This window comes from Nipponia nippon, unplaced genomic scaffold, assembly GCF_047370975.1.
Source record: "Nipponia nippon isolate SJK-2023a ecotype South Korea unplaced genomic scaffold, ASM4737097v1 scaffold_2, whole genome shotgun sequence".
Taxonomy (NCBI): Eukaryota; Metazoa; Chordata; class Aves; order Pelecaniformes; family Threskiornithidae; genus Nipponia; species Nipponia nippon.
This window is the reverse complement of record NW_028262336.1, coordinates 72,372,555-72,394,971: the sequence shown is the minus strand read 5'-3', so window position 1 is coordinate 72,394,971 and position 22,417 is coordinate 72,372,555. Positions and strand designations below refer to the sequence as shown.

The following is a 22,417-nucleotide window of genomic DNA, read 5'->3' as shown; positions in this document are numbered from 1 at the left end:
GCAAAATTGAGCACTAATTCTACAAAAAATAGTTACTGTTGCTCCTCTGCCCACTACAATAATAAAATTGTTAGTTTTGCTGCATACAACTATTCCCTCCCAATATGTTCAAATATGAACAGTAGGGCACACAGTTGAAAAACCAGGGCCCATATGTTTAATAATAGTAAATACCTCTTGACCAACTGCAAAATAGCTAACAAATTCCCTATATCTTAACAACGATCTCTTTCACACAGGAGACTTAAACATTTACAATCTATAGGAAAACCTCCATAATACGAACCTCCAATATTCACAAAACTCATCACTGCAGTCTACTTTGCACATTTTACTAAATTAGCAATGAACTAGTAGATGATTAATGGGCGACTACACAGAACAGAACAAAACAGAAACACACAACCAGAACAAAGTAATTTTTAGAAGTTGTAGCATATGAGCAAACAGTTGATCCCCTATTTAATATCCAGGCCAATATTATTCACATGAAGCAAATATCATGAACTCATAATTTTACGTCACTCAGATTGCCAATGCAGATGGCAAATACATGCAACTGGATCACTGTCAAGGTTGAAGACAAAGGAAGGCAAAATGAAAACTACAGCAGTTTTTAAACGCCCTATGAATTCCCAGAGAAGCTGCATTACAATTCAAAAAAGTTAATAACCCACAATTCCCTTCAGAACATACCTAAACAGTTGTCAGCTCTTGCTGTCTCCAAAGCCTATGCAGTGGATTTGTCCCCACAGTTGTGTTTTAAAACAGCAGGACAGAATGAGAACAACAGATTAGTTCCTTGCAAATGTAAATGTTATCCTATCAAAGATGGTAACATGAAAAACTGTATATTGGGAAAAAGTAACAAAATTTTAGAACTTCAGTAAGACATAATTATAGCCCATATAGTGTGTTAAATGCTGATACTTTTTAAAAAAAAAATAATGCTACAGATTCTGGCTAAAAGAAACTGCCTACCCAAAAATCCACCAAAACCACAAATAAACCACATCAGGCTAAACAAGCTGCAGTATATCTTGAGCTTTACAAAACCCATTATTTTCCTTTGGAAGTTTTCCAGTCTGACACTGATATTTTTTTGATCTCCTGATTGTTTTCAGTAGTATATATACTTCCCCACAGTACCCCCAAATCCTCTAGAGACATTTTATGAGTTCTTACTCTCAAGCCAAAAAAATTTCTTACATTCATTCACTTAGACATCAGGTGAAAACAAGCAATAACCAGTCTCTCTTCTATGACCTTTGTCTCTGTTAGAGAAGACTTCAAGAACTACAGTGCAACAACTCTGTCTATGCTAGTGAAAAACAAACAGATATCTGGAACTCAGCTGTGCACAAATCTCACACTGCCTTGCTGCAAGAATAGTCAGGTTCTTTATGAAAGACTTAGATAACCTATCTGTCCGATAGTAACATAAGGATGCTGCTGGTGACAAAACAGTATATGTTACTGAGGACACAATCATATCAGTAGCATGAACTCAGGATTTTTAATATTTTACTCTGATGCTCACTCAAAGTTCATCGTTAAAAGCAAACTAGCATCAAATGTGTTTTGGTAACTGTATTCGAAAGACAATACAAATACAGTCCACAAATCCTGAAGGGCTTAGAGTTGTACCCTCTTTTAAGTACTCAAAAAGAGTCACACTACCATGCATCTATTAATAACAATTTAAAAAAATCCACTTTTGATAGTTCTTCTCCTACTGCTTGTAAAAAGCTGGTGACCTAAGTGCTATATACATGTGACAGCCAAATCCAGAAACAAGGACACATGCAGTTGACCTAGGGTTTAGGGTCATGCTTGCCTTTAACATATAAAAATCTAGCACGACAAAAGGAAATAGGATGTTAGAACAAACTGGTAGATCCCACTTTTCTGCGGGATCATCATAAAGCAGCTGTATTTGATTAGAAACATAAGGCCAATGCAATGGAATGCATAGAGGGTTTTTTGGTTGTTTTCTCCCCCTCTTTCTTACTAACAAAGACTATTCCACAAAGATAAAATACCATCTTGGTCTGACCTACAAAGCGATGCAATACTAACTCTTAACTTGGACTAGAACTACCAACGTGCGCTGGTGGTATGACAGACTTTCTGGATCTTGTTGATTTGCCAGCAGAAGGAAAACATTCTGAGAGAAGAAAGGGTATGCTTTCTTTGCTGCTTAGGAGACATTGTTTAAGTCTGCTCTTTAAACTATATGTGCATATTTTAAAAACGCTTGTTCTTTATTCAGAGAGATCAGCTTACATTTCGGACTAAGACAGTTCTTGCTGTCTTTGACTCCCTCAACCTATGCAGAATCAAACTCAGCTAAACTCACATAAAAAGGTCTTTACTCCTTATTTATCCTATTATCTGTGAATGGCTAGAAGAACTGTTCACAAAAGAAGGAAATTCATACCACCAAAATGGAGGTATCCAATTTAAAAGCCTTTTCTCCCTGCTCCTTCTGTGTAGTCACTGGAGACAGACTCCTTTTGATGGCCAGTCAGAGAAATAGCTTATCTTACGCACTTGCAGTCATCTTCTAGAGGTACCAGAATCTCTCAGTTGTGCAGAAGCTTAGGAAGACTAAGCTTGTAACTTGGGGTGCATTTCCACTGTCACTTCAATGGGGCAGAAGTGCAGGCGGCTGCCAAAATGCAGCAATCTACCTTCCTTTTATCATAGATCATAGAGCGCATTAGATCAGAAGGAAACTGGAGGTCATCTCTAGTCTTACAGCTCTGGCTTAAAGCAGAGCTAACTTCGTAGGTCAGATTGCTCAAGGCCTTAGCCAGGTGAGTTGCGAAAATCTTCAAGGATGGCAGGGGGAAGAGGGGCTGCAACACATGACCAATTCACCTCAGACTCTTTTCCTATGTTATATTCTTCAGCCTCCTAACCATCTTAGGGGTTCTTTACTGGACTTCCACGTTGCTGATGTGTTTCTTGTGTTGGACACCACACTGAACACAGCACTCTTGATGTGGCCTCATAAGAGCTGAGTAGAGAGGAATAACACAGATTTGTCTCCACCACCAATATCGCTACAAACTTGACTGCCAGCTTCATAAGCCAGGTGTGTTTCACCTTGTGTCCATTATGTATGTGGTATTCTCAGGCTTTACTGGCTGAGCCTTCAGGAGGTTTCCCTACTTTGTCACCTTACGCATCTAACTTGGAGCATGGGGCTATGATTAATGGGATGAAATTTAACAAGTCCAAATGCCGGATTCTGCACCTAGGATGGAGTAATGCCAGGCACAAGTGTAAATTGGGAGAGGAGCGGCTGGAGAGCAGCCCTGCAGAAAGGGACCTGGGGGTGCTGGTCGACAGCAGGCTCAATGTGCGTCAGCAGTGTGCCCTGGCAGCCAAGAGGGCAAACCCCATCCTGGGGTGCATCAAACACAGCATAACCAGCCGGTCAAATGGGGCGATTATCCTGCTGTATTCAGTGTTGGTGAGGCCTCACCTGGAGCACTGTGTGCAGTTCTGGGCCACAAAATTTAAGAAGGATGTGAAGGTCCTTGAATGCGTCCAGAGGAGGGCAACAAAGCTGGTGACAGGGCTGGAAGGCATGTCCTATGAGGAGTGGCTGAGGACCTCATAGGCTTGTCTAGTTCGGAGAAAAGGAGACTGAGGGGCCACCTCATGGTTCTCTGCAGCTTCCTGAGGAGGGGACGTGGGAGGGAGGTGCTGAGCTCTTCTCCCTGGGATCCAGCGACAGGACACATGGCAATGGCTCAAAGCTGCACCAGGGGAGGTTTAGACTGGACGTTAGGAAGCATTTCTTTACCAAGAGGGTGGTCAAACACTGGAAAAGGCTTCCTAGAGAGATGGTCCGTGGCCCAAGCCTGTCAGTGTTTAAGAGGCATTTGGACAACGTCCTTAATAACATGCTTTAACTTTTGATCAGCCCTGAATTGGTCAGGCAGTTGGACTAGATGATGGTTGTAGGTCTCTTGCAACTGAAATAGTCTATTCTATTCTATCTCACCCACCTCTCTATTTAAAAATGAATGATTTTCACAGCAAGGCACATCCAGGATGAGCAATGAATCTCACGCAGGCATTTCAGAATCACTTTTCAGACCAGAACCATTCTGACCTGAAACCTTGACTCTGAAACGTCTGGTTTTTGGCACACTGCTCATCAGCCTGCAGCGAATCATGTAAGGTTCAGGAGAAAGAAATACTCTGAAGCTTGGGGTCCTCCCTTCAGGCTCCATGCACGATCTCCTAAAGAACTTATTAGTGCTCTTCACAGTGCTGGAAATAACTTCTCATTCTCTCATTTAGGACATGCCAGATAGGATCTGCAAGAACCTGAAACTGTCACCAAGCTACCCAAAATGAGGAAACTGTTAGGAGAGACTCAAGTATGTAACTTGGATACAAATTCTTGAGTACAAAGGAAGTCTAAATTTAAGACATTGCTGAGGGAAAAGCAGGCAGTGAAGGTGACAGTAAACACTGAAAACTGATCTGAAAGACAAAAAGCACAACTATGCTGGCAGACTGTAGTTTTCCTTGGCAAATCTGCTTAAGAGTCACAGCTCTGACACTATTATGATGTAATGTCCAATAAAAAATACGAAGTGCTGCGTAGTATCTTGTCTTCACAACATTTTCCTTCTTCTGTACCAATGACAAGAATTTCAGTACAAGAATACTATTAAAATGACACTGACTTCTAGAAGCTATCAAACTGGCCTTCGCTAGTTGTACAAGCACTCAGAATATCTTTAACCAGAGTACACATCACATTCTTAATCATTCCTGATATGTCCTCCATAACAAAATAATTACAGAGTCCTATATAAAAGTCTCCAATGGTCATCCTAAGAATTTGACTCTCGAGTTCTTCAAGCAAAGATTATTACCCTTGCCATGTACCTACAAACTGGAAAGCACATAGCCAATATTTTGATTTGTCTAATTTACTCTGGTGCTAACAGAAGAAACATTAAAGTACAATCATACCCAGTAAAATAGGTGAGAAAAAATAAATGAGCAAGCAAGATCCCAAGGCCAATTTTCATGAAGAAATTATTAGTTCAGTTGAAAGAAATGAAACCTACTCAAAGGGGAGAAAAAATATCAGAAAGGAACAGTAATCACCATAAGTATCGTTTGAAGTGGCTGTGCTGGTTTTGGCTGGGATAGGGTTAATTTTTTTCATAGTAGCTGGTATAGGTCTATGTTTTAGATTTGTGCTGAAAACTGTTGACAATACAGGGATGTTTTTGTTATTGCTGAGCAGTGCTTACACAGAGTCAAGGCCTTTTCTGCTTCTCACCCCACCCACCAGCGAGGAGGCTGGGGGTGCACAAGAAGTTGGGAGGGGACACAGCCGGGACAGCTGACCCCAACTCACCAGAGGGCTATTCCATACCATATGACGTCATGCTCAGCGTATAAAGCTGGGGGAAGAAGGAGGAAGGGGGGGACGTTCAGAGCGATGGTGTTTGTCTTCCCAAGTAACTGTTACGTGTGATGGAGCCCTGCTTTCGTGGAGATGGCTGAACACCTGCCTGCCGATGGGAAGCAGTGAACGAATTCCTTGTTCTGCTTTGCTTGCGCGTGCCTTGCTTTACCTATTGAACTGTCTTTATCTCAACCCATGAGTTTTCTCACTTTTACTCTTCTGATGCATGAGCAAGCTGCTATGTGGTGCTTAGTTACTGGCTGGGGTTAAACCACGACAGTGGTGAAGATTAAGTTAAACTTATGATATCAGCTGTAGAAATATGGAAAATAGTTCTAAACAATCTCAACTCAATTAGCAGGAGCTATTCACAGCATCTTAGAGCTCATTGCGGACTAACTCTCCCCCCTCAGCCTACACTAAGCTCTATAATGCCACTCATGACTATGTTGCTAAGCTAGATCATTCAAAGCCAGCTCAGGTACCTCTGTCACTGTCAACTCTGGTTAAACATTACAGGCCATGCCTATTGAACTGACATTATACAAGCTCTTCGCAACAAAGCTCTTCATGAGTTCACCAGATGACTCCCATATTTCCTGTGGTGGGACACATTCAGATACCAGATAGCATGTCCTGTATATTTTTTCATAATCATGAATGGATGTATTCTTGTGTGTTTATTTAACAGAGCACCAAGATAATTTCTCCACAACTGTATTTGAACTGCCACCTTGTATTCAGATCAAATAATACAGCAGATCTAAAAGCTCACTTGAAAAAACATCTACGAAGGAACTGTTCATGTTAAATACAGCTGTCTTACAAAAACCTCTATGAGTAACACTATATTCATCATGTATATGCCAGCACTTGCACGTTGCAGGAATTCAGAGGGCTTACTCATATGAATAATTCTTTACAATTCATTAAAAATACAAGTAAGGTTCCTAAAGTTCGTTCCTATTTGAGCCATCCCAACATAATGGCATAAAGTGTACTAAAATATTTAAGAATATAAATTTATAGGTTTGATTTCTTTCTAAAATACTTATTGAAATATTTCTTTATGTTTATAAACAATAAAACATTTAATGAATAAGCCTATTACAAAATGGACTTTTCTTAAAAATTTTTAGTGGTTAACGGGAATTAGGGACAGCAACCCCTCCAGCTCTTCTAACAGTAAATAACTGCTAAAGCATGTTTTTAAAAAATATTTTATGAGGATATAAACACTAATAAATGCAAACCACATCAAGCTGACATTTTTAGTTTTGCTGTACTTCACTGGAATGTACGAATGAAGAAAATATACACAATATAAAATTAAAGAGACAAACAGAATGCTTACTTTCTCTAAATGCTTTACAGTAGCCAAGGAATGACAACAAAAAGAACAGGGCACACAGTAGGTCTGCTCTGCCAACAATCCCAGCAACCTTAAAAAAAAAAACAACAAAAAGAAAAAAGTTTCAGATTACCAGATTTTATTTTTAAAAAAACTGAGATAAAGGTACACACACATATACAAAGCGAAATGTATAAAGGAATATTGCTGTATCACTTTATTTTTTTTAACCTGGTTTACTAGATTAGTGATACCCAGTTTTCTAAGCCGCATCCTAATTTTGATTGGGTTTTGCTTAGTATCAACTAGGTAAATGGTTTGGCTTTAATTTATGAAAAACTGCTGTTTTCAGAAACAAAGAAGGACCTCACTGAAGAAAATGTAGACTCTGCTCCATTCCATCTGTTTTTTGGATCAGGTTGCCTTTCAGTAGAACTCATCCAGTAGCAAACATCCTGAACCCCAACAAAACTGGCAACTTTGCTGAAATGCAAATCAAGACTGTCTACTTTCAGAAGACAAGCCAGCCTTCAAATTGCAGTCTGAACACTCAGAATGGACAAATAGCTTCTGGCCTGCAGAATCAGAAAAAAAATCCCCCCTCTGGCAGTTTTTTGTGTTATATTAATTGATTGCATTAGAGCTACCTCCAACTGTATCTTGTAACAGAAGATGTACTAACGCAAAAGAAAATGAGAAGCGCGTTCTGGGACCTCTGTACTCCGGATCTGTGCCAACCTATTTAAATCAAAAGCCTTCTCAGGGCCATCAACAAGCTTTCGTTCAAGCCCTTAAACTGTATTTACAATAACGTGCTGAGACACAGCATGACATATTCTTGGATCTTTGTTCCTCACTTACACAAGTGTCAGGATACACCATGAATTTTTTGTGGAAATCATGATACAGGGGGGTGGCAGGGGACTGTATAGGCCCTGATGTTGGGAACTCACTAGAACATACAACCAGAGCAAGGATCATGGAAACACCCCTTTGTTTTCAGTCTAGCTCTACTTCCTCAAGTGCTGGGTTCCATGTCTCCAGGAGAAGATGTACACAGAGGCCTTTCTGAAGCAGGGCAGAACAGCTACAGGTTTGGGGTTTTTTTTATCCGCTTTTTGAGGTGATGGTTCAGGGACAACAGCAGAAACTATGGTTCTTGTGTAGTACACCAGGTCTCCCATTTTGTGAATGGAACAGAAAGAGGAAAGTAAAAAGATAAATTGCATCCTCATTTTGTTTAAAGGCACCTGCTAACCCTCTCTTAGGAAAAGGGCATTTTTTTTTGTGTCAGTCTGACATAATGGAACAATTATTTCTAAATAGTGTCAGAGAGAGAAAGAGAAGTGCAGAGGCATGAGAGTAGGACTGAATCCATTGAAGAGACTCTTTCCCACTTTACCCTCAGCTTCACTTGAGCACCAAAAAAGGAGAAACTGTTGGACTCTCAAATTCAGTTCAGAAAAACTTCTTGATTTATCCAAAGCCATGCACCTAACTTCCCTGCTTCTTTTTCTGTCTTATAGAGGAATTATCAGAATTAACTCAATAGCTGTGGAGTGCTTTGAAAGGTGAAAATAATGAAGTGTCATTCTGTTTCAGAAGCTGCTCTCAGCTAAGGAGATAAAAGTAAAGGTGAACTGAGACAATTTTGAAAATAAATGCCAACTTGTTACAACAAAGGATTAAGGAGTTAATAACACATATATGGCCTCAGATGACTCCAACAGGACAATGTTATCTCAAATGCAGGATCAGGCCCATAGTCTCTGGTAACAAGGTAAACAAAAAAAATAAAATTTTAAATTAGTATCAGGTATATTCTTATATCCCTGTTTCATTTAGTATTTAATCACTCAATTGTTACAAAGAATACGCATTTTTTAGAATAGAGAACTACACCACAAGAGTGTTTACTTGTAGGTGGAAAAATTATAATGGCAGATGTTTTTCTTACATAGGTACTGAAAGCATTAAACTTTTCAAGATCTGTTTTACATGACAGTTTGTTTTGTGCTGTATATACCAAAATCCAAAGCAGCAGACAGACAAGATTCTTCACAATTTTATGTCAAAATATGTCATCTCATTTCAAAACCAGGATGTCATGATGCTTAAAACTCATAGCTTTAAAATCATGAGGAATGCTTTTTGAGAAGATGCTGCCTGACACACACTCATGCTAGAACCATAGCAGTATCATGATTGCTTCAGTGCAGCAAGATTTATTATTCACCGTGTAAATGACTGGAGGCCTTTTTTCACTCCTGGATCTTAGAAGAGACATGGTATGTAAGCATGCTACTTTTTTCCTCTTCTTCCAATGTTTGCCTAAAGCATACGCAAGTCTTCAAACCTCGCATATGCAAGCAGACTGCATCACTTGTCATTTATTCGACAGGACCAAGGTCTTCTTAACTTTTGCCTGCTGATTTAAATATATTTTTAGAGTCAAATGGAATGAAGAATAAAATTATGGATATTGATAAAGGAGTCAATAGTAAGCCTACTACAAAGTGAAGACTCAAGTGAGATTTCTCTTTACATGTCAGAACATCAAAAGCACTGAAGACTTGTTTTACTTCACTTTGACATCTAGAACTGGTTTTGAAGAACAAATACCAGGGGCCCTTTTGACACTAGCACAACGTGCTCTCACTAAGAAGCTATTCTGCAGGCAAGCAAACACCAGAGAATGACTGGCAGGATGTTTTAGCCACACTGCCAAATAAGGTGCCAAACTGCTAATACATAACTGCACCATCTCTAGGTTTCCAATACATGCTAGGTCCCCAGTCAGCTGAAAGGCATAGCTTTCCGTCCAACATATATAGAATAAGGCGCACTGCGGATTCAGTGTTCGTTACTAGCACAAAGATCAAAGTTAAAGTTAGTACTTTTTCAGTAGCTCAGTCCTTCCAAGCTCTAAAAAAAAAAAAAATAAAAAATATTCCTGCATTGTGATTATTTTATATTTCATTTATTCATTATTATAAGATCAAACAATCAGGGACTACATCCAGCAAGCCCACTGGCATAAGGCCATAAGATCTTCTTAGCTAGGAATGCAAAAGAACTTTTTAGAGAAAACCATCTCTTCACTAGAATTTCCACACAAGCACTTCGATCATTGGTCAGGTATTTTAATTGGTTGCTACATGTGTGCCATGTTTCTCTTCTGCATCTTTACAGCTTCAACTTCCAGCCACTGTTACACTTTTGTCTGCACTATTAAAGGGCCCACTACTATCAAATTTGTGTTCCCCATGTACACAATTACAGACTGTAAAAAAAAAAAAAAATCCTTTAATCTTCTCTTTCATACTAAAAATATAAACCCATGGAGTTTGATCTCTCATGACTTGGCATGATTTCCAGTCCTTTAATCATTTTCATGGCTCTTCTGAACCGTCTCCATTTTTCCCAGTGTCCTCTTTGCAGCATGCATTCAAAACTGGATACAGTATTCTAATACAGTCACATACAGAGTTCATATAATGCCCCTACTCCAATTTTCTATCTCCCTGGTTTTTATCAAAGCAAACGGAAATGAAAAGTGGTTATGCGTTTGCATTCAGTTTATCTTCCATTCTCCTTGGCTGCTCATGAGCTAATGTTTCTAGTAATGAATTCTTAATCCAGTAATTAGGGAAACTTTGTAGTTTAGGGCTATCCTTCTCTAGTTGTTGTACTTAAGTGATTTAATTTATCTTCCTTAATAAGGTCCAGCCCTGTGGAATTACAAGCTTTTGGACACAGCAACCATAATACTTGATCGTTCTCATAAGACATGTGCCAAGAGAAGCGTTAAATATATAACAGTAATGTGTAGACTATAAGGCTATGTCAGAACTAATTAGTCAAGATGGTCAAGAACTTCTAAGATATAAATCGTTGGAGCTAATTATTCAGTACTTACACATTCGGTGTGCACTGGATGTACGGCAAACAGCAAAGCAGCTAGAAGAGATGTCTTTGGAGCCAGGTTTAGCCTTCTTCCTTTATTACTGAATTGCAGTCCACCCAATAAAATCGAGAACACATCAACCATCAACACTGAGATAGTACAATGCAGTATTATATTGATGACATGGAAACCAACTGGGTAGAAGCCTCCAGCAAAAAGGTAATTAATTCTATATAGAAACAAAAACATGAAGCCTAGGAATTACATCAGTGGTGTGAGATATGCAAACAGAAAACCTAAACAACCCCATAGCAAGATCATATTAGACACACACACACAAAAAAAAAAAAAAAAAAAAGGCTGAAATATACCAGCACTTAGCCACCACAGTAGGCTAGAAACAACGTCCTGATCTTTAGTCAAAGGTATCCATATGGGATACCATATTCAGCATAATATTTATCTTCTCCAAAGACATATGTGAATGCTATTATGTTAATCATACCTATGACTACTCAGAACTGGCTTTTGGTCAGCAACGTAACTTCAATGTTGCAACACAGGAGTGTCCTACAGATAAACAACCCAGCCTACTGGGGGGATACCCTTGGGCTTAAGAGAAACTATGTCCCAAAACAACCTAATGAAATAATTTTAATTAAATCCACACAGCGAGGAGACTAGTATGTGTACTGAGACTATGATTTCCACTGACATTCTAGCTGAAAAATGTCCTAACATTTGGACTGATGACATGGAAACCATCTGGGTACAATCCAGTATCAATCCAGGAAGAGTCAGCACATCTTAGTAACTAATTTGCGAGACCAGTTAGAGAGAGGTTTCATGCAAGTGTTAGAACCAGAAGGAAGTGTAAGTGAAAATTCAGGCTAAAACTCTATTCAAGATAGGAACTCTGTGGTAAAATGGAGAGGGAGAAGAAAAGGGAGAAACACCTTGTTATTATCTGTATACTTTTATACAGTAGGTGAGATATACAGAAACTTAGTTTGGATAGAGGATTTTATATAGTTCATTTGGTCAGCCTGCATCTGGCTTAAGTGAAATCTATTAAAAAAGCCTAACCTATTATAAATGTGATACACATAAAAGTTGGAGCTTAGGGAAATTAAGAAAACCAATTTCTTACTTGTGAAAATAGATTTTATGGACCATCTCCACATGCTCATCTATATTTTCAGATATAGTAATGACTATATCCCAGTTCGCTCTTTAAACTAACCAGGATGTTACTAGACGTGGAATATACCACAGAGACCTTGAAAAGAAAGGAAAGCATGTGCTGTGTAATGCACTGAAAGCTTTAATAGGTTTAAGACCCTGACACATTCTATTCAGTTGCATATTTTCCTTGATGAAAATGTGAAGAAACCCCAACAGACAGTGAAACCCACAGTGCTAAGTACTTAAAACACTGACACTGCACTCAAGAGTCAAAGTTTTTGCTTGAATATGAGGACTAAGACTGGGAGTACTTCTTCTGCAATCACTTAGTCCCTGGCTTAGACCGGACACAACTGCAGAACCAGTGCCAGGTTCACATCCACAACACTGAGTTGCATGGGGAAAATAAAGAAGCTTAAGACTTCGTCCTCAAAGATTCTCTGCATTACTGTGCCCAATTTCTACGTGGTCTACTGCTTGCTCAAATCTTTCTGCAAAAAACATGAGCTAAGCATCTACAGAAGTAATCCTCATAAGCCTTTAGTTATTTGAAAAAAACAGCAAGTTATATATACAGGCAGACATCTCTCTCACTAGGATTCTCACACAAACACTCACTTGAAGTTAGAATATCAGGGGGGAGAGGTGGGAAGACTATTCAGTGACCTAGCGGCAAAGGGCGCAGTAGATTGATGCTATTTATAAAAAATCATTGGACAGGTCACCAGGAAAGCAGAGAACAGAAACTACAATAGCAGTATAAGTAGCGGCATGGCTAAGTGAAGGAAACATACACCTCCTAGTTCTTTGATGATGTGACCTACATACTGAACCATACTGCCCCTAGTACCAAGATATATAAGAGCATAAGATACAATCTCTGAAAGGTACATTGAAATACAGAATGTCAAAATAATGTATACTTTGGGAAAGAAACAATTTGAAAATTAAAACTCAATTTGAGATTAAGGTAGCGAACAGAAAAATGATATTCAGGAAAGGTATCCAACTACCCTCCAGATACTTCGTCTCTCTCCTTTTCTGTTGCCTCCTCCCTATAATCAATATATGTTAAAAAAATTCAGACCTCGAGCAAAAAGACAAATCTCACCTGAAAGTTAGGACAGTTAGTGGTCGATATGACTTATGACTGGTATTGCTGCTGAGTTTGCTACCCCAAAAGTCATGATGCCACAGGTCACCAAGTGGGGTTTCTGCCCTGAGGTCCTGAAAGGAAACATCATAAATTACCAGATTCTTAACATCACTGTTTTGTTCAAAGCAGCTAAAACACAAGTTCTAACTAATACAAGCTCATGCTAACAGGGACATAGCAAGTGTTTTGCTGGCTCACTACTGACATTTGACAAGGCACCCAAGTTTGCAATGAAGGTCACATCTCGGATGTCTGTCATCATAAAGGCCAAGATGCTTGGATTCTGTAAGTAGGCATAACTACATGAAATTTAGTAGAGCTATGAGTATTCATATCAGTTGATAATCTGGTCAATAGCTGAGATATGAAACACATTAAAAACCCTTTACCTTGTAGTTTTGTAAAAAGCCTTTGATTTCAGGTCTAGGTTATCTTGCGAAGGAGGCCAACTACAAACTGCTGCAAATAGCTATTTTTCTACCAGTGTCAGTAGCACAACTACTAATGAAAGCATGAAAGCAAGGACACTAAAGATAGAAAACAACAATTAGCTCTTTTCGAAGCCTTACTTCGCAGAGAACACTATTCAAATAGCTTTTTTTTTTTAAATTCTTAATACATGAAACCAAGAATCAATATCTCTATATAGTACTCTAAAAGATTAATAGCAGAAGACAGAAAAGTAATGAATTATTTTAATTTGGGGTGGGGTAGGGGACTATAAAAAAAAAAAAAACACTGCAAAGGAAAAGTCTACTCTTCTTTTTTATCTTAAAGCCATGCTGATAATGAAAAAATCCAAATAACCTAGACTATTGAATGGAAAACATACACTTTGGAGAGGAAAAAACAAGGACGTTGGTAGCATCCAGCTCCATTTTCTGTGAGGACAAGCCGTGAAGCTCAAACTAACGTATTCATCTTCTACTTGCCCTTTTTCTCTTGCTTCCCTGGGATAATTAAATATCAATTTATACTATAGCAAACATGCAGGTTAAATACACTTAAGACAGAACCCAAGAACAAAATTGTACAAGCAAATGATTAGCTTTTGTATGAGTGCTGGTATTACACCTGCAATCAACCACAAGTTACTCTACCCCTGCCTTCTCCCCTGAAATTGTTCAAGACACCAACAAACCAAAGCAGATTAACAAGCCGATACAAACACAAGTAAGCAGACAAACTGGGTTGCTAAACCCATGAAAGGTCTTACAAAGCTTGGTGTCCTATGTCTTATTCCTCCTACATCTCCATCTACTTACAAGATTCACACATTACACTACCCTTGGCTCACTAACTCCAGTTCCTCTCAAATGCTGCTACCATCTCACTTGCATCTACTGTACCTTGAGCACCTCCTGTGGTCTCCAGTACCTTCCATCTCATCCTTAGCTAGCATTTGTGGCCTGCCAACAAGGCAACAGAGAACACATACCACTCTAGTCCCAAGGTACGGGCAAATGTCTGGGCCACGCTGACTGGCTGCTGCTAAACTGAACTTAAAATAACTCAGTTTTTCTTGCTTCTCTCTTAAGACGTTCTGACTTTCATCCATCCAAAAATCAAAAAAATCCAGGAAGAGATTTATTTCTATCACTTCATCAAGTTTGGCCAGTATTAGGGAACCGGTTTAAAAAAAAAAAAAATTAGGAAAGGGAAGTAGGCTAAAAATCCAAGCACGCTATCAAATGAAGTGAAGCATTCTCTAATAGGCTACTAATCAATACACAGAGTGGGGCTAACACTGTAGTCTTTGAAAAGTCCTATATTGCAGCTGCGAATTAAGGCATTCTCAGGGAAAATCTTAAGAAATTGAGACTCACAGGGGATCCTATTCAGTTTAAGAATTATCAAGGTGCAAAGTTTCTTCAGTCTCTCACAGATGTTTCTACTGTCAAACAGCTACAAATTTCTTTCTTCTCCCAGGACTGCAATTTTGGCCTTAGGCACCTGAATTCCTGTTCCATTCCTCACTGGTATGCACAAACCCTGAAGGTCATAAAGGTCGTAGCAGGAGCGCATTTAACCAGCAGCCCGCTATATCAATCACTACGGCCTACTTTTCCAGGGGCAAGTTGGGACTGGGTTGTACACCAACATCTATTGAAGCCTTTGTACTCTGCGGGGGACAGCTGTTAGTGGGCGTTGTGGCCCTTGGACTGTTTTTCCAACCAACAGCACTGCTCCTTATGTACATTTGCCAAAAAAGGGACTACAAAAGACAGACTTTATTTTAGTATTAAAATTTTAAAAGTATGTCTTCTGCGTCACAGACGATAACTTCAATAACTTGAGATGGGAAATATATTTGAGACGTGCAAGGCTAGATTTCCATTTCCGCTACAATCAGTCTTCTTTTGTCTTCTGTAGGAAGAATGCAAGAAAAGCTGAATACATGGAATTACTTAGTGATTAGATTACACTTCCATATGACCTAAAAATCTTCAGTCATGTATCTTGCTTTTGTACCCAAGTTCTGTGAGAAAAAGTTTGTTACATTAATTTTCCCACTTGGTGGACTTACTTACCCTAAAATAGGAATGGTTTGCTCTAAGAGACACAACTGTTTAAAAGTTACGCATGATTTTGTCTTTAAGAACTGAAAGTAGGTATCGAAGAATCTCTAAATATTTGATTAGCAGCAGCTTACAGACAGCAGAGTTCAATACTTGAAGAAAGGTCTCAGTTTTTCTATATAAAGGCTTATGGAAATGACACATTGTGTCTGAAGCTCCGCCTAATCCAACTGTTTGTCTTGCCAAGCTAGTAAATAAATAAAGACAAAAGTCACTGTTATGTACCAGTTAAAATGCTGCTTAAAATGACAAGAAAGCATCTGCAAAACAGCCTTGAACCCCAATAAAATCTAGTAACAGAATGTTCCATGATATGGTAGGCATGGGGTCAACTAACAGTGTATCTTTCACTAAAAAAAAAAAAAACTGAAAGATTGGAGGGGTGGTGGTAGCTAGTAAATTAACAAAAAGGTCACTGTGTGGTACCCAAGAAAATACTGGTATAGTAATGCTTAGTAAATCTCCAAAATTACTTCACCTGCTGTCTCTCCTATTGAATAGGAATAAAATATGTTATACTTTGTTTAATAAACTGTGCCTTTGCTAGATGCTCTCCTTCCCCATTATACTGGTAAACTCATAGTCTCTGCATTTTTCTTGTGGATTTTGTATTTCCATATATTCATAAGACCCCTGTGTTAAAATGATACTGTCACAAAAATCTCATTTAATTTCTAAGGAATAATAGAGAATTTTGATGTGAAAAATAGAATAAACCTCACAGTTTTTCAAAAATACAGACTAGGTATGAATTAATCTATTTAAGCAGTTGCTTGAATATCTCAGCATTGCCAACAGCTATAACCCTGGTGCAGGTTATTGTGTTGCATAGGTAAATTGAAACATTTTTGAAGTAAAGACTGAAAGAAATAGAGAAAGATTACAAGTGTGGAAATTGCGCATGAAGAAAACAACCTGCCTTGTTTCAACATCAGTCTTTTATTCATTCTTTCAGGAAATTAAAATATTATAATTGTGCCCCAAATAAAACTTTGCAGAATGAAACATTGCCAGGATCTGTGTAAATTAAAATATAATAAAAAAAAAAAAAAATCACCGTATGTTCTTAATTTGTCTATAGTACTCTCTTAGAAGCTTTGAGATTTATTTCCAATTTGGCAGATGTATTTTCCCCCCCATACATTTATAACTCAAGGTATGACGACTTACACAAGCATAATACAAATTTGTCTAAGGAAACAGTACTTCTGTGGGATTCTACAAGGCACATTCCAATACGTTGCCTCTAAATCTTGTGCAAGGCAAAAAAAATGTGAATTGTGTTCTAGCAGAATGAGCTTCCAGATTATCCTCCTTGTAACCCCATGGCTTCAGGAAAATAGAACCAACAGGTGATTCTTTTTACCCTGCGCTTCTCTTTCCAAACATTTAACAAGTACCTCCCAGAACAGCAAGAGCTGTAACACCAAGACCCACCCATGAGCACAGGCTCACTAACTGCTACATGTGATTCTATGAAGTGTCTCAGCAACTGAAGACACTCAGGTCCTCAAAGTCGAAGACAAAAGAATCTCAGCTAGAGGTTTGTTCGAATCCCTAAGCATTTCAAGGATTGTTCACGGCACGTATGATCAGTTTTAAAATAGAGCACAAGAATACGCTGCCTCTGTTTCAAAAAAAAATACAGTTGTCACAGGAACTTTAAGTGGGGAAGGAGCATAGGAAAAGGAAGCTTTCCTTCCTCCTCTAACATTTTTATGGTATAAACCACAGCAGGACAAACCCTGCACCCTACAATCGCTTAGTGATGCATTATGTATCTTGCAATCAGAGTAAGTTTATTCATTGGGCTTATTCATCTGTCACCCTGAGAAGATAATGAAGAAATCTCCTATTAACACCAATGGGTATTAGAAAAGTCTACTGCATACTCTCACTGACTTAGAAATGAGCATAAAATTAGATCTATAGGCAGTCTTGATGTACAGGTACCCTGTGAATAAGTGTTACTAAACATCACATCCAAATTTGCTGCAACCCTAAATAATGCTTTCTTAGATGACAAGCAGACAAAGTCCATTTGGTATGGCAAAAAAGAGATCACTTCCCCTTAACCAGATATCAACACTTGTTAAGCAGAGGATCTTACTTGCAAAAGAATGAAAGGGGACACACTGGGGGGGTGGGGGGGGAAGTGGTTTAATTTGTTCCCTCTTTTGTTTATGCATTAGAACTGAAGTCATGTTATTCAAATAGCTTTAGGAAAAACATTTTGTTAAGCATACTTACGCTTCTAGCTTTTTGGTAGAGCACTGCTGCACAGATTGTTTGTCAACCTTAAATAAGGCTTACTTTAAAAAAAACAATAAAACAAAACAGAAAAATGAAGTTCAAAAAAAGGAATATTAGAAGGAAGCTCTTTTCTAGGATGAATATTTTGGGCCTACTTAGATCAACTGTTGTCATTATTTCTTTTCCTATGACGATTTATGTCAAAGGGCACGGGGAGGGGGGGAGAGAGACAAACCTTATTATTGATGATGGCTTCAGAATCATCAAAGACAAAATCTCCGTCATAGCTGTTAGCAAAACAGAGGAAGGCAATTAATGCCACAACCATTTTAGCCCAGTATGATGGAAGGAGGAACCATAATACGCCATGGTCCAGATTAGGTTCTGTTTGTGCCATTCTGTGAAATGCTTGTTCCAAGTTGGGAACTTCAGCATTATGTTGGTTGGAAATCTGAAAGAAATACATACAAATGCAGAGTTATAGTTGCATTTCACTAAAAAAAAAAAAAAATTAAAAATGGAGAGTTGGGTTGGGCGAGGAGAATGAAGTTTCACACAACCTAACATTTTTCCCTGTTGGTGCATTTCATAATTACTAGAACATATTTAAACAAAATTTTGTACTTCAAATGTGGAAGAAAGGCACTGTTCCTCTCAGGGTTAGAGCACAGAGATAAAGCCAAGAAATTCTTAGATTCTAAGCTGAAGCTTTGGCACAGGTAAATTCTAAAACCTTGAGCAAATCACTGTTTTTCTGTTTCTTACTATTCAAGTATAACAAACAGGGGCATCACGGGGACTGTGGAGTGTTTATCAAGTTCTTAAGAGCACTATAATTTCCTTCTGAGTGTGAAAAACAAACATTATCAATTGCAAAAAGAGCTCAACTCTCTTCCGTTAATCGAATTAAATGACCTAGTCTTACACATCGCCCATACAGGGAATTCATAGAAACATCCCAGGCAGATATATACAGATAGCAGTTAATGGACTAGGCTCTAAATCTCAACAATTCAAACAATGAGACAACAAGACGCATACAATTAAGACCAAAGTAGTGTTCACTAGATCACTCTGCATGTCGCAAGTGCAGTATAGGCTAAATTCCACTGCTGTATTCATGGGCTTATGAGGTAGATGAAAAAGACCATGCAGTCCAACAGCACTGAGTGATACATCAGTGTGGAGGTACTAAGGCTGGAGGTTTACCCAGGAGCCACCTTTACTTGGCAGGGTCTCTTCTGATGCTCCAAAGCCAGCCCTCTGCCTGGACAGCTATTTTGCCCCTGCTGCTCTGGTGCTCTGACAGTACTGTGAGTGGTCTTAGTATCAAGTGCTGCTATAAACAGCAGGGGGAGGAGGTTACGAATGGAAAACTACAGTAAAAGCAGGGCAGAATACAAAGTTTTTATTTGTAAGCCCCAAGAACGACAGGCACATATAGTAGCCCAGCTTCACACTTTCTTCTTATTTACTGGCTTTTAAAATCAAGTGTTGCACCCCTGAAAACATTGCATTTAATGTCTTATTACAATCCAGGAAAAAGCTCCAATCATTTGGCTTCTTGAACAGACTTGACCATTAGAGCTGCTGAAGCAACTGCTTTGCAGCTTTCCGTTTGCAATGCTAAGTGCCAGTCTCCACATATTGCCAATCTCTGTATGCACATGGACAGGCAGTACTCCCTGTCACACCAGTGCCCCTTCTCACTTTGGGGACTACATGGCAGCGCTCCCAAATTCAGATAACGTCAGTAACGTGGAGCTGTGCAACCTGAGAAAGAATGGAGCTCCTCAGCAGAGCAAAGCAGACCAGCCGCTTTAAGAGCAAAACCTTTTCTCAAAGTAATTTACCCTTGTGCTCTTAGTTTGACGAAAACAAAGACTAAAAGCAAGGCTGTTCATCAGAAGGAAGTGCACTGCATTGCTCCTAACAGCACAGATACAGCACCAATGCCCACTACCCAATTAAAACATTTAATCTACTCGAAATTCATTCTTCCCTGAAAGTTTCTTCCATTCTGCCTGCTCCATTGAGCTGATGCACATCTGCTGCCAGCCCTGCCCCCGCGGTCCAGAAGAGGAGGGCAGCTCGTGGGGGCTCCCTTACCAGGCGCCGCCTTAACCGCCCCGGCGGTCCCCGCACCCTCGAGGGACCGCCACCTCCCGCCGCCGCGCACGCCCCTCCCAGCGGCGGCCCGAAGGGCTCCCCCGCTGCCGACCGGCTGGCACGCCACTGCCCAGCGGCGGCAGGGAGGGAGGCCGCCTCCCCGCCGCCACCGCCAGCCCCGCTGCCCCAGCCCCCCAAGGAAAGGCGAACCCGAGCCGAGCCCGGCCCGGCGCGGCGGAGAGCACCCCCCGACCGCCCAGCACCGACCCACCGCGGACACCCCCCGCGGCGGGGCGGCGGCGGGGCTCGGCTCCGGCGCCCTGTGTCCCGCCGGGGAGAGCCGGCGCTCGCACCAACGGTCACAACGGCCGTGCGCGGACACCCGCAAACTCGGGGCGCTCCCGCGGAAAGAGCCCGCCCGGGAAGGGGCGAGGGGTGAGGCTGCGGGGCGGGCGAGCGCCGCCAGGAGTTTCGCGGCAGCCCTGCCCCGCTCGCCGCTCCCCTTTTGTCCTGGCGGCGGCGGCGGCCCCGCCGAGGGGGCTGTCCCGCCCCGGCCCTCAGCGCCCCGCCGCCCCCGCCCCCCCCCTCCGCGCCGTCCGGGCCAGTTCCGCCGCCGCTCCTGCCAGCAAGCAGGGCACGGGCGAGCCCCCCCGCCCCGCGCCCGGCGCGGCCCCGCACGGCGTTACCTGCCAGGAGAAGGAGCCCGCGCGGCATCTCCCACCCGCCTGCGAAACTCTCCCGCCCGGTGAGCCCCCAGCCGGAGCGGCCGGCGGAGGAGGGGCCGCGGCGGCTTCGCCCCCGGGAAACATCCTCAGACCCCATTGGCTGTCTCGCCGCCCCACCCCCCTTCTCCCCGCCCCCCCGGGGCAGCTCCGCGCGCCCATTGGCGGCGGCGGCGGTGACGCGCGGCAGGCCGGGCCCAGGAAGCGGAGCGGGGAGATCACTTGCGGTGGCAGCCGGGCCGGTGCGAGTCGTCCCCCTCCGCCCCAAACTCCGCACCCTTCCGCCTCGCACGAGGGCGGGGAGCCGGGCGGCCTCCCCTGGGGGGGTGGCCCGCGGGCGCGGCCCGCCGCCTGCGCCGCGTTCCCAGAGCTCGCCCGCCCGCTGGCCGGTCGTCGTTGTCCCGCGCACCTGGCTGGCCGCGGGGGGCGGCTGGAGCGGGCTCGCCCTGCCCTCGCGCACCGCCGCGACCGTTAGCGTGACCGTTAGCATGACCGCTAGCAGCGGGTGAGCCGGGGCGGGCGGGAGGCTTTCCAGCGCGGGGGGCTCGCCTGGCCCCGGGGGCCCCTGAGCCCCCCGCTCTTCCCTCGGAGGGGAGGTTCCGGCGGTGGCGGGCTTACACGAAGCGAAAATCCCCCTGAAGGAAAGATGTTGGAAAGCCGGTAGCGGGGTGGCGGGGGGCCGCCTTGGGCGGGAGCCGTGGGTGCCGCGGGCCGCCCTCCGGGGTGGGCTCGGTGCTGCAGCATTCGGGCACCTTTAGCAGAACGCCTTTCTGATACCTACTCCTGTTTTTCTCGCTGAGGCCCTGGTCCTGCCGGGCGTGTTGCGGGGTGCTCCCCGCAGGACAGATACTCTAAGGAAGCAATAAAAAGGCTTTATCAGGTTTACTTTATTCGTGTGTTTCATCATTGCGATTTTCTTGTAAGAAAGCGTGATTAAGTGCTGAACTATACCACCAAATGTTCAGCAGAAGCTTCCCTAAAAACAATAAAATCTGAATATACTGAAATTGGATGAGAAATCCTGGCTGTGAGCCAGGCAGAGTCATATAATTTGGAGTGGGATTTTTGAGATGTTTGCATGATCAAGTGTCAAATTAACAAGGTTATTTTATAGCTCCTTTGAGGCTTTAATTCTCAAGTAGAAATGCTACTTTGGGAGAGCTTCAGTTTTTGCCACCCATGATTGTCTTGACACCTGCTTTGAAACATCTGCTGCTACAACATGGACAGCTCAGCTGCTTGTGAGGCAGCAGCTGAACCAGCACAATTTCCAGGCTAAGATATTTTTAAAGTATATGTGAACCTCCTGCTTTTAAGATGGTAGTCTTGTAACTTAGGCTTGTTCAACAGCTACCACAAAGCATCTGAGGCGCTTCTGGATTGGAAAGCGGTAGAAAGCCGGCGATCGGCTGTCACCAAGCACGCAAAGCTCTGTTCACCGGTCAGAAACTTCTGGTCCCTTTGTTCGAAGAGCTAAAATAAATACACAAAGACCGTGACCTGCAAACCAGTAAATTGTGCCTTGTACTTTAAAATGATCTTGTCTATTCTGCCCTTGTCCCCAACTTAGTGATACAGGTGGGCATAATCAGTAAGCTTTGTATCTTATAATTTAGAATCATAAAATGGTAGAGGTGAAAGATGTCTTTATGACTTTTTGGTCAGAATAGCTTGTAGATGCAAGATAAACTGTGAGATAATCTGTA

At 41.7% G+C, this 22,417-nt stretch overlaps 1 protein-coding gene across 9 annotated transcripts in view; it reads right to left on the bottom strand.

Moving 5' to 3' along the window:
* The window catches only part of TMTC4 (transmembrane O-mannosyltransferase targeting cadherins 4), a 60,018-nt gene extending 39,246 nt beyond the window's left edge, over positions 1-20,772 (bottom strand). For 6 of the 9 annotated variants that reach the window (XR_015704948.1, XR_015704947.1, XR_015704949.1 and 3 more), the window contains exons 1-4: positions 18,116-18,346; positions 13,004-13,119; positions 10,720-10,936; positions 6,804-6,891 (exon numbers count right to left, since the gene is read on the bottom strand). Coding sequence is in view for 6 of the 9 variants with exons in the window: in XM_009470214.2 (XP_009468489.2) it covers positions 6,804-6,891; positions 10,720-10,936; positions 13,004-13,119; positions 18,116-18,346 (652 nt within the window). In the remaining 3 variants the exon portion in view is untranslated. Of the gene's footprint in view, positions 1-6,803; positions 6,892-9,036; positions 9,220-10,719; positions 10,937-13,003; positions 13,120-18,115; positions 18,347-20,675 lie in introns of those variants that run through there. The other 3 variants (XM_087758413.1, XM_087758411.1, XM_087758414.1) reach the window with 3 other exon arrangements.
* Between the last annotated feature and the right edge of the window lie 1,645 nt (positions 20,773-22,417).